The sequence below is a fragment of the Jaculus jaculus genome, chromosome 5, assembly GCF_020740685.1.
Source record: "Jaculus jaculus isolate mJacJac1 chromosome 5, mJacJac1.mat.Y.cur, whole genome shotgun sequence".
Classification (NCBI taxonomy): Eukaryota; Metazoa; Chordata; class Mammalia; order Rodentia; family Dipodidae; genus Jaculus; species Jaculus jaculus.
The window spans coordinates 37000006-37012032 of NC_059106.1; the positions used below are offsets into that span (position 1 = coordinate 37000006).

A 12027-nucleotide genomic window follows, 5' to 3' on the forward strand; every position below is an offset into this window, starting at 1 on the left:
TGGGGCGGGGCTCCGGGCCGCGCACTCGCCCAACCGCAAGCTCCAGAAGTGGAGAGGGCGTGTGGGCTGGAACCTGGCGGAATCCAGGTGTCCTAGCAGACGGCTGGAGCAGACGGCTGAAGACGTGGCTCCTCCGGGGCTCTAGCTGTAACTCTAGTCAGCCCTCTCTACCACTGGCCTCTTCTCTGCGCCCCCAGCTGGAGCAGATACCCGCCAGCCCGGTGCAGCTGAACCTGCGTCCCAGGTGAGACTTGTGGGGCTCCCCGCACTCGCCCTGCCCTATAGTAGCCCAGGGGTTGCCGGAATGGGGGCCTTCTGCTAGCTGCCCAGCCTGATCTTCCGTAAGGGAGGTTTAGAGGTGCCCTGCATCACCTTCCGGGAGCTGGCCAGCTGCCCTCCCTTCCTGTTGTTTTCAATCCACTGCGGACAGCGCTGAGAAGCCGCTGGCGGCTTCCTTTTGGCTTCTGGTTCGATCTCTGCGGAGAACGCCAGGCCACATAATGTAAGGTGGCCAGAAAAAGAATCCAAGGACCTCGAAGACTAGTGGACAACTCACAGGTCCTGAGAGAGGGGAGGAGTGTGCCGGAAGATTCTGGTGGACGCCATCTTCCTGAGGGCCAGGTGCTGCTGTCCCTGAACCCTGAAGACAAGGTGAGCCCATCCCAAGGGTCTCAGGTCTGTGCTAGACATCCAGTACAAGCCGTGGGGCCTGCAAGATGCCTCAGCACCCCTTGGCCCCCACTACCGCTTTAGCAGCTTGGGGCATGGGATGTAGCCTGTGAGTGAGAGGCAGGACTGCCCATGGGCCCAAGTTTCTTGGTCCCGAGGTTGGGGTGCTTGAGGCCCTGTTGGTAGGGAGATAAGGGCAGGACCCCACAACCAATATACACAGTAACCCCCAGGTCTAGGATATTTGTCCTGGACACAAGTGACCCAAATCTCAGAGTGAGTACTAGACACCAAGCTGAGGTTCTTGAGACACCAGGCTGAGGTATTTGGGAAGGTGGAATCTGGTTGCTTGGAAGTACCCATTCAAAACAAGGTTGATCTAATGGCACAAGCCTATATTCCCAGTTACTCCAGAGACCAGAAGATCAAATTTCAAGCATTGCTTGGGCTATAGAATGAGTTCAAGGCCAGCCTGGGCAACTTAATAAAATCTTGCAGCACTCAGGAGGCAGAGGTAGGAGGATTGCCTTGAGTTCAAGGCCACGCTGAGACTACATAGTAAATTCCAGGTCAACCTGGGCTAGAGTGAGACCCTACTTTGAAAAATAAAAAAAAGTAAAATAAAAGAGGCTGGAGAGATGGCTTAGCAGTTTAGCGCTTGCCTGTGAAGGCTAAGGACCTGATTCGAGGCTTAATTCCCCAGGACCCACGTAAGCTAGATGCACAAGGTGGCGCATGCGTCTGGAGTTCATTGCAGTGGCTGGAAGCTCTGGTGCGCCATTCATTCTCTCTCCCTCTTTCTCTCTCTCTCTCTTTCTCTGTCTGTCATTCCTAAATAAATAAAAATTTAAAAAAAGAAAAAGAAAGAAGTGATAAAGGGTGATGGAGAGATGGCTTAGTGGTTGAGGCATTTGCCTGCAAAGCCTAAAGACCCCAGTTCAATTCCCCAGGACCCATGTAAACCAGATGCAAAATGGGGCACATGTGTCTGGAGTTTGCAGTGGCTGGAGGTCCTTGTGTGTCCATATTCATTCTCTCTCTCTCTCTCTCTCTCTCTCTCTCAAATAAATAATTTTTTTAAAAAAAGTTAAAATGGGGCCTTGCATGGTGGTGCATGCCTTTAATCCCAGCATATGGGAGCTAGAGGTAGGAGTATCACTGTGAATTCAAGGTTACCCTGAGACTACATAGTGAACTGCAGGTCAACCTGGGCTAAACGGAGGCCCTACAACCAAAAAAAAAAAATTTTTTTTTCTCAAGGACTGAAGATGTATCTCATTGCCTAGCTCACAGGAGGCCCTAGGTAATTCCCAGTGCTTAAAAAACAAAAAACTGTGGGCAGTAGAAGGCTTGTAGAATGACTGTAAGAATACAGAAATAGCCAGCCAGGAGTAGTGGTGCATGCCTTTAATCCTAGCACTCAGGAGGCTGAGGTAGCCATGAGTTTGAGGCCATCCTGAGACTACATAGTGAGTTCCAAGTCAGCCTGGGCTAGAGTGAGGCCTTACCAAAAAAAAAGGAATGCAGGTCAAATAGAACCCAGCCTTGCCTTGAGGCTTCTTTCCTGGACCACTTCCAGAATGTTTCCTGGAGCTAATGAGAATGCTTATGGAAATCTTCTGAATGTGGTAAGATCTTTAGTCTACTCACCCTGTGAGAATGTGTACAGTTTCAACAACAAACATGTATATCTGTCCAGCTACCGTCTCCATAGCCTCTGCTCTGGCTTTGGGGATGCAGCTCCTATCAAGGAAGAGAAAGCCTACCCAGCCACCCTTCTCACCCTCCCCTGTCTCCTAACCTACCATATCAAAATTACCTACTACCTTACAACCCATATTTTTGTTACAGTACAACCTCCCATCAGAATATTGTCATGACACAGTGGGCTCTAAGTATTTATCACCAGTGCCCAAGACTGTTCCTACCTCTCAGAAACATTTCTCCAGTGTGTGAAATGGATGCCCTAGGGGGAGAAGTGATGAGTAAGTAGTAGCAGTGCCCCCCAACTGGTTCAGACAGTGCCTACCAGATGGTCCCAGGTCAGGCACTAACTGGACTGAATGACAGGGAGCAGCCATGCCAACATCTGTGGGTACAGAATCCATCAAGGGCACAGCAGGGTCAGGTTGGTTTATTTGAGAACATGCAGTTTCTGGGGAGAGAACTCAGGTTAGAGGATAGGGCTTCGCCATGGGCTCTTAGTGGGCAATTTCAGGACTCCATCTATTTCTTTCAACTGTTCCTCCTGTCCCCCCTCCAGAGAAAATGAGCCACAGAGTGAGTGGACCTAGCAAGATGATCACAAGTTCTGTGTAAAACTGTTTCAGCTCGTGTTGGAAAATGGATGACTTGGAGACAGAGTTTAACCTGAAAGTCGTCTTGGTCAGCTTCAAGCAGTGTCTCACTGAGGAGGGAGAGATACTGCTGGACCATTACATCACCAGCTGGAAGGGGTTGGTCAGGTGTGTGCAATGGGGCTGCCTCCCCACTGAGGGTCCTGCTGAAAGTGGCAGCTTTCCTGGACAGAGCCCACATAAGATAGCTGCATCCCATGTGGTACAGGGACACAGGACCAGCTAGCAGGCTGTTGCCACCCAGCCTTCCTGGCCCTGCTTTAAGGTAGATGCTTGCCCCAAAATGTTCAAACTAGTGTCCTCTGCTTCACAGGCTGGTTGCCCAGGGTCTAGACAGAGCCTCAAGCTCCCACTTTCTCACATAGGTTTCTGAACAGCCTGGGTACCATCTTCTCATTCATCTCCAAGGATGTGGTTTCAAAGCTGCAGATCATGGAGCACCTGCGAAGCAGCCCACAGTGTGACCACTACACCAGCCTGCAGTCCATGGTAGCATACGAGGTGGGCAACAACCTGGTAGACATAGATCGCCGCTCCCGCAACCCTAAGTCAGGCTGCCGGACTGTGCTGCGCCTACACCGTGCTCTGCACTGGCTGCAGCTATTCCTGGAAAGTCTGCGAACCAGTCCTGAGGATGCTCGCACCTCCACACTTTGCAGTGATGCCTACAATGCCTCGTTGGCTACCTACCACTCCTGGATTGTGCGTCAGGCTGTCACTGTGGCGTTCTGTGCCCTGCCTACACGCAAGGTCTTCCTGGAGACCATGAATGTGGGGTCCTCAGACCAGGCAGTAGAGATGCTGGGAGAGGCCCTGCCCTTCATTGAGCATGTATATGACATCTCCCAGAAGCTCTATGCTGAGCACTCCCTGCTGGACCTGCCCTAGTGGCCAATGCCCAGACGAGGTAGACTTCCCCTGCTCAGAGCTGTGCTTGGGCAGCATGGGGCCACTCCCATGTGCTTTCATGGTACCTCTGTTAACCCTGCAAGCTGAGCTTGTTGAGAGCCACAAACTGACAGGAAAGCTGGTATGCAGCTGAACCAGGAGAGGTGGGCACTGGCCATCCTCTTGGTCTAGGATGAGATACCTCAGCCCCAGCTTTTCCCCCAGCCTGAGTTCTATGTGTATTTTGTCAGGGATCATCAAAGTGGGGAAAGTGAGTGAGGAGGGCAGAGTATGGGAGGTGATATATATGCCACAACTCAAGATTGCCCCCACTGCCCATGTGTGGAATCTCTGAAATAGTGTGAAGTCACGGGTCCCTGGAGCTGAAGCTTGGTTCTTCCCAAACCCTATGTACCCAGCCATGTGTATCCGTCCTCTGCCCATCTGAGATCTGGGACACATTGGAGCCAGATAAGCAGCCCTGGGCCCACATGCCTGGGGCCCCTCCATATTCCACTTGTTGTCTATGGGCAGAATGAGGCTCCATAGGCTATGGTGTGGGCACTGGGGCCTCCCCTCCTGCCCTTTACCTGCCTCCTTATTAGCCTTTCTGCATGCTGAACTGACCAGGGCCCCTTGTGTCCTTGGCAGTGGTAATTGGAAGCCCAAGCCTGTAGTTGAGGCTTTGCTGGAAGATCCTAAAAGGGCTTAGAACAACACCTGCTGCATAGCATCAATCCTTAGGGGTCACAGCAAGTGGCCCCATGAAGTGGTGCTCTGGCAGGGCACCCCAGCACAGCTCAAGGGTCTGGGAGCTCAACACCACTGGCCAAGCCAGTTCTCACCCTTGCCAGTTAGCATCCAGTGAGATTCTGTCCTCTTTCATCTCCTGCCCTGCTGCCAAAACCCCATGGTGCCCAGACTCATGTAGAACATGGCTTGCAGAGGGGAGCTGGGCCCCCTTGCCTACCTGACAAATGGCCATACCCAGTGCTCAGGGACCTGGCCTCTCCCACTGGCTCTTCATAGTAAACCCTGGGGCACTCCCATGGGAACAATGTCAGTAATATAACTGATATGCATAATGCAAGCTTTTGGGTATACCTGTTACCTCAAGAACTGTGATATATGTATTTCCAACATAAATAAATTACATCTATGGGACTGAGTGTATGAGGGGAGAATATGGAAGTACTCAGCATGGGTAGGAGCTGACCCCAAAGACAGGGCTAAAACATGTGCTTCCCAACTAAAAGGGCTCAAAAGAGGGCTGAAGAGATGGCTTAGCAGGTCAGGCACTTGCCTGCAAAGCCAAAGAACCCACGTAAGCCAGATGCACGAGTGGCTTATGCGACTAGAATTCGTTTGTAGCAGCTGGAAGCCCTCGTGTGCCCATTCTCCCTCTCCCCCTCAAATAAATAAACAAAGAAAAATAGAATTTAATTTTGTTTTGTTTTGTTTTTCGAGGTAGGCTCTCACTTTAACTCAGGCTGACCTGGAATTCACTATGGAGTCTCAGGGTGGCCTCGAACTCACGGCAATCCTCCTATCTCTGCCTCCTCCCGAGTGCTGGGATTAAAGGCGTGCACCACACCTGGCCCCTTTTAAAAAAATATTTTTTTAAGCCAGGCGTGGTGGCGCATGCCTTTAATCGTGCACCACACCTGGCCCCTTTTAAAAAAATATTTTTTTAAGCCAGGCGTGGTGGCGCATGCCTTTAATCGTGCACCACACCTGGCCCCTTTTAAAAAAATATTTTTTTAAGCCAGGCGTGGTGGCGCATGCCTTTAATCGTGCACCACACCTGGCCCCTTTTAAAAAAATATTTTTTTAAGCCAGGCGTGGTGGCGCACGCCTTTAATCCCAGCACTCGGGAGGAGGCAGAGATAGGAGGATTGCCGTGAGTTCGAGGCCACCCTGAGACTCCATAGTGAATTCCAGGTCAGCCTGAGTTAAAGTGAGAGCCTACCTCGAAAATCACCAAAAAAACCCCAAAACAAACAAACAACAAAGAAAAAAACATGGTGTGGGAGGGAGGCTCAAAAGGCAGTGGAGGGATGAGGCCAACATTTCCAGCAGCCAGAACTGGATGAGGTACCTGTCTCCAGGAGCTTAGCTTGGTCATGTCTCCCCACCCCCATAAGACCTATGTTAATGCACATTTTAAAAAATATTTTATTTATTTATTTAAGAGAGAGACAGGGAGAAAGAGAATGCATGTGCTGGGTGAGGTGGTGAACACCTTTAATCCCAGCACTCAGGAGGAAGAGATAGGAGGATCAACCTGAGTTCAAGATCAGCCTGAGACTACATAGGGAATTCTTCCAGGTCAGCGTGGGCTACAGTGAGACTCTACCTCAAAAATAGAGAGAATGTGCACACCAGAGCCTCCACCACTGCAAACAAACTCCTGATGCATGTGCCACCCTGTGCATCTGGTTTACGTGGGTACTGGGGAATTAAACCTGGGTCCTTTGGCTTCATGGGCAAATGCCTTAACTGCTAAGCCATCTCTCCAGTCCTGATATGCATATTTTTGGTTGTTTTGTTTGTTCGTTCATTTTCAAAGCAGGGTCTCACTCTAGCCCAGGCTGACCTGTAATTCACTCTAGTTAGTCCCAGGCTGGCCTTGAACTCCCAGAGCTCCTCCTACCTTTGCTTCCCAAATGCTGGGATTCAAGGCATGTACCACCATGTGCAGCGTGCACATTTTATAGGTGAGAAAAGGTAGACATTGAAACACCCAAGTTGAGACGAGTTGGAAGGTAAGTCTAGAACAAGAGGAAAACCTACAGATTGGATTTGAGGAAGCAGCCTGGGTCTTGTCACTCCACCCGTCTCATCTGCTTAGACAACAAACCCTGTCCAGCTCTGCCCACACCTAGCTAGAAACCAAAGGCCACACTGGGTTGACCAAAGCCAATGACTCCAAGAAACTGGCCAGAGAGCAAAGATGCAAACTGTGCCACACAAAAGTTTGTAATGTGTGAATGTGTAGGTTGAGTGTCATCATGGTGCCCCTCAAGGTAGCAGGGAAGAGGCAAAGGTCACATTCCACCTCCCTTAAACTCTTGCTGCGCCCAAACCAACACTGAAACTGCCCAGGCTATCCCAGCAAGGGCCAAGAGCCTCCTCTGACTGCCAAAGACCTGGTGTCTCAGTGAGGACTCCCTCAGACCCGGGCCAAAGAGGCACAACCTCAGGAACCAAGCAGATGCTAAGAGGGAACTGCCCACAGGAACACACCTGGCCCTGGCAGCTGCCCATTTGGTTATTAGCTTTCCTCCTGGTTTGCATGGATCCCTCCTTCAGGACCAGCTGTGAGCTGTCCTCAGAGGTGGGGGCACCTGCTAAGGCAGGAGTGCTTTAGCCAGGAATCAATAAGTGGGCACACCAAGCCATGGGTCCAACTTCAAAATGTCAGAACGCTGGCATGAATAGTGCAACCCTCAAAGGCTCTTCCCTGCTCCCAGAAAGCTCCATGGCCCCTGCACAGAGCCCTCCCTACCCCAGCTGTAGGGTAGAGCACTGGCTGGCCAGTTGTCTGCTGTCTCATAGCTGATCTGCAGGCCTAAAGGGACCACCCCTCAGTCTCCAACTACTGATGGTGCTGCCTTGAATTAGAAGCCAGAGGTATCTTTGCCTATAGGAAGTTGCCTAGGGCACTGTCACCTCTTCACCCCTCCACAGGACCCCAGATGCCCCACCACCCTTTTCTTCCAGTCCACTGGGTTGCTGCAGGAATGGGGAAGGAGGGCAGAGGGGCTTGGACAGAGGCAGGTGACAAGGCTATGGCCAGTGACCACTCAGAGCCTGCCTATTGGGTTACTGTTGGCCAGAGAGCCTAGTGGTAATATGGGTATAAGAATCCAGTGTGGGGGTTAGAGAGATGATTCGGTGGTTAAGTTGCTCGCCTGCAAAGCCTAATGATCCTGGTTTGATACCCCAGTACTGACATAAAGCCAGATGCACAAAGTGGCGCATGTGTCTGGAGTTTGCAGCAGCTAGAAGCCCTTGTGTACCCATTCTGTGTCTCTCTTTTATCTCTGCTTGGAAATAAATTTCAAAAAAAGGAGAGAGAGAGAGAGAGAGAGAGAGCAAGCCAGTCAGCCAGGTGTGGTGGTGCACGCCTTTAATCCCAGCACTTGGGGCGTAGAGGTAGGAGGATTGCTGTGAGTTCTAGGGCACCCAGAGACTACACAGTGAATTCTGGGTCATCCAGATCATGAGATCCTACCTCAAAAACCAGAGAGAGAGAGAGAGGAGGGAGAAAAATCAATGTGCACAAGGGGCCCTTGGGGATTTGTCGGTCAGCTGAGCATGGCGCTCATTTTGCTAAGCAAATCTGCTCCATCCCCTAGAACTTAATAACATCTGAGACTGTAGCCCAGCACACCCATCTACTTACCTACTGGAAGCTGCCATGCTAAGCCCCGCTGTCCTGAGCCTCAGCCTGGCTGCTGCCCTAGGCCTCAGTACAGGGGCCTCCCTGTGCTTGTCACGACAGTTCAGGGTACAAGGGGACTATATGCTTGGTGGGCTCTTTCCCCTGGGCTCAACTGAGGAGACCACCCTTCATCAGAGGACACAGCCCAATGGCATCCCATGCACGAGGTACAGAGGGTGGGTGAGGTGGGAGTAGTTTCAAGTTGTGGGGGGAGGTGGGTGGTGCTCCCAGGTTGGAGATGAGGCAGTGATCACCTGCAGCCTCATGTGGCATCAGGTTTTTATCCCGTGGCCTGTTCCTGGTGATGGCTATGAAGATGGCCGTGGAGGAGATCAACAACAGGTCCTCCCTGCTGCCTGGGCTGAACCTGGGCTATGACCTCTTTGACACATGCTTAGAGCCTGTGGTCACTATGAAGCCCAGCCTCATGTTCCTAGCCAAGGCAGGCAGCAGCAGCATTGCTGCCTACTGCAACTACACCCAGTACCAGCCCCGTGTGCTGGCTGTCATCGGGCCCCACTCCTCAGAGCTCGCTCTTATCACTGGGAAGTTCTTCAGCTTCTTCCTCATGCCACAGGTGGGCCCACCACCCTCTCCTTGTGCCGCCTTCCCCCCCCCCCCCGGCCAACTAGTCCTGCCCATTGAGCCCTGACATCAGGAGGTGCCTTTTGGCCACCACAGGTCAGCTACAGCGCCAGCATGGATCGGCTGAGTGACCGGGAGACATTCCCGTCCTTCTTCCGCACGGTACCCAGTGACAAGGTGCAGCTGGAAGCGATTGTGAAACTGCTACAGCATTTTGAATGGAACTGGGTGGCGGCCCTGGGCAGCGATGATGACTATGGCCGGGAGGGTCTGGGCATCTTTTCAGGCCTGGCCAACGCACGGGGTATCTGCATTGCACACGAGGGCCTGATAACAGTGCACCGTGCCAGTGACCAGCAGCCGAAAAAAATGGTAGATGTACTACACCAAGTGAATCAGAGCAAAGTGCAAGTAGTGGTGCTGTTTGCTTCTGTGCAGGCTGTCTACTTACTGTTAAACTACAGCATCCACTACGGCCTCTCACCTAAGGTGTGGGTGGCCAGCGATTCCTGGCTAACCTCAGACCAGGTCATGACACTACCCAGAATTGCCCAAGTGGGCACAGTGCTTGGCTTTCTACAGCGGGGTGACCTGCTCCCTGAATTTCCCCACTATGTGCAGACCCACTTGGCCCTGGCTTCTAACCCAGCCTTCTGTGCCTCACTGGATGCTGAAATAGACCTGGATGAACATGTGATGGGGCCACGCTGCCCACACTGTGACGACATCTCACTGCCGGACCTGTCATCAGGGCTATTGCTGAACATGTCGGCTGAGCAGTTAAACCACCAGGTTTTTGCCACCTATGCGGCTGTGTACAGTGTGGCCCAGGCCCTCCACAACACCCTTCAGTGCAATGCCTCAAGTTGCCCTGCAACAAAACCTGTGCAGCCCTGGCAGGTGAGGGTAAGGTTTTCACTGCAGGAACACTGAGCCACCAGACAAGGCCAAAGTTGTTTTGGCTGGAGGGGCTCATGGGTCATCCCTACTCCTTCCCCCATTCCATCCCATAGCTCCTGAAGAATATGTACAACATGAGCTTTCAAGCTGGAAACCTGACACTGCAGTTTGATGCCAGTGGGAGTGTACACATGGAGTATGACCTGAAAATGTGGGTGTGGGAGAGCCCAACACCTGTACTGCACACTGTGGGCACCTTCAATGGCAGCCTTCAGCTGCAGCACTCCAAGATGCACTGGCCAGGAAACCAGGTACAGATAAAACACACAGGATCTCATCACACAGCCATGGTGGGTAAAGACATGGAGTTGTGTCTGGGTCTAAGATGGAGTGGAGCCTGACCCAAGATCCCATGCTCAGGTACCAGTGTCCCAGTGTTCCCGGCAATGCAAGGATGGCCAGGTGCGCAGAGTGAAAGGATTCCACTCCTGCTGCTATGACTGCGTGGACTGCAAGGCAGGCAGCTACCAGAACTCAGGTGAGATATCTTCTTTAGATGGTCTGCAAAGGTGGGGTCTGGGAGCATGCAGCCTGGGGAAGGGACCCTCTGAGCCCTGGGCCCAAGGTTGGTGCTGAGGCCAGAGCCCATGAGGTGCCAGATTGGGGAACCCATGTCCATCAGAACCAGATCAACCCTCAGAGGTTCTTCTCTCCTTCTCCTGCAGATAACTTCATCTGTACCCTATGTGGTCCGGATCAGTGGTCCCCAGAGCAAAGCACGAGCTGCTTCCCTCGCAGGCCCAAGTTCCTGGCCTGGGGGGAGCCAGCTGTGCTGTCACTGCTCCTGCTGCTTGGCCTGGTACTTGGTCTGGTCCTGGGTGCCCTGGGGCTCTTTGTCCACTCCTGGAACAGCCCACTGGTCCAGGCCTCAGGGGGACCACTGTTCTGCTTTGGCCTGGTCTGCCTGGGCCTCTTCTGCCTCAGTGTGCTCCTGTTCCCAGGCCAGCCAAGCCCTGCCAGCTGTCTGGCCCAACAGCCACTTGCTCACCTCCCACTCACAGGCTGCCTGAGCACACTCTTCCTGCAGGCAGCTGAGACCTTTGTGGAGTCTGAGCTGCCACTGAACTGGGCAACCTGGCTGTGTGCCTACCTGCAGAGACCCTGGGCTTGGCTGGTGGTACTGTTGGCTATCCTTGTGGAAGCAGCACTATGTGCCTGGTATCTGGCAGCTTTCCCACCAGTGATGGTGAAAGACCAACAGGTCCTGCCCACAGAGACACTGGAGCACTGCCATATGCATTCCTGGGTCAGCCTGGGTCTGGTGCATATCACCAATGCCACACTGGCCTTCCTCTGCTTCCTAGGCACCTTCCTGGTGCAGAGCCAACCTGGCCGCTACAATCGTGCCCGAGGCATCACCTTTGCCATGCTGTCCTACTTCATCATCTGGGTCTCTTTTGTGCCCATCCTGGCTAATGTGCAGGTGACCTACCAGCCAGCAGTACAGATGGGTGCCATCCTGCTCTGTGCTCTGGGTATCCTGGCCACCTTCCACCTGCCCAAGTGCTACTTGCTTCTGTGGCTGCCAAAGCTCAACACCTGGGAATTCTTCCTTGGAGGTGGCCACAGGGCTGAGGGAGATGGGAGCAGTGATGGGGGCAGGGATGGGACTCAGGGACACAGTGAATGACCCCTGATACAATGACCTCACCACCAATGACCGTGACCCTAGTAGACAGCCTCCAACCCAATAACCTTCTCACTTGAGACTGTCTAGCTATAAACTCTGACTCCCCCCAAGTTGCCCACTGACCTTGACCTCACACTGACCCCTAGACCTTCAGTATCCAGGAAGGGCCCTGTGACTCTACCTCCCCATCAAAGACATCCTTGACCTTTGTATAGGTCCCATTGTCATGGAGGGTGGCACACGTTTCCTTGGGACCCCATGGCCAGATCCCAAATTCAGGGAAGTCCTAGGTCTACTATGCCAGAAGGCACCACTTGCCTGGCCATGCCCAGGTTGGGGTCATCACCTGGCACCCTGTCCAGGCACCCTAAGATTGGAAGGTGGACACAGAAGTGTAGAAGACAGAGCAGAAGCCAACAGCAGAGACCCAATCAGCAGGGGGCGACACCTAGCTTTCTTCCCTCCTGCCCAGTCCCAGCCAGAAGGAACTA

The 12027-nt window shown here is 52.8% G+C and overlaps 2 protein-coding genes across 3 annotated transcripts; both read left to right on the plus strand.

The window, feature by feature from the left end:
• Positions 1-15: 15 nt before the first annotated feature.
• Positions 16-5078, plus strand: LOC101609283 (ceramide-1-phosphate transfer protein). 2 transcript variants are annotated; one of them, XM_004657762.2, is made up of 4 exons: positions 16-244; positions 431-651; positions 3000-3134; positions 3392-5078. In XM_004657762.2, exons 3-4 carry the CDS (start codon positions 3013-3015, stop codon positions 3912-3914), a joined length of 645 nt encoding a protein of 214 aa, XP_004657819.1. In that variant the 5' UTR covers positions 16-244; positions 431-651; positions 3000-3012; the 3' UTR covers positions 3915-5078. The 2 variants fall into 2 exon arrangements, with proteins under 2 accessions (XP_004657819.1, XP_045007108.1); XM_045151173.1 differs by having other exon boundaries at positions 16-651; positions 2933-3134.
• Positions 5079-8337: 3259 nt separating this feature from the next.
• On the plus strand, positions 8338-11728 carry Tas1r3 (taste 1 receptor member 3). Its single transcript, XM_004657761.2, has 6 exons — positions 8338-8528; positions 8638-8938; positions 9043-9846; positions 9960-10157; positions 10267-10384; positions 10572-11728. Exons 1-6 carry the CDS (start codon positions 8338-8340, stop codon positions 11534-11536), a joined length of 2577 nt encoding a protein of 858 aa, XP_004657818.2. The 3' UTR covers positions 11537-11728.
• Positions 11729-12027: the final 299 nt, after the last annotated feature.

Bases quoted from the DNA above. Each gene is read 5' to 3' on its own strand.
- LOC101609283 (XM_045151173.1), top strand. From the start codon at position 3,013: ATGGATGACTTGGAGACAGAGTTTAACCTGAAAGTCGTCTTGGTCAGC. The intron at 3,135-3,391 runs GTGTGTGCAATG...TTTCTCACATAG, and splicing joins AGCTGGAAGGGGTTGGTCAG to GTTTCTGAACAGCCTGGGTA.
- Tas1r3 (XM_004657761.2), top strand. From the start codon at position 8,338: ATGCTAAGCCCCGCTGTCCTGAGCCTCAGCCTGGCTGCTGCCCTAGGC. The intron at 8,939-9,042 runs GTGGGCCCACCA...TGGCCACCACAG, and splicing joins GCTTCTTCCTCATGCCACAG to GTCAGCTACAGCGCCAGCAT. The intron at 10,385-10,571 runs GTGAGATATCTT...CTTCTCCTGCAG, and splicing joins AGGCAGCTACCAGAACTCAG to ATAACTTCATCTGTACCCTA.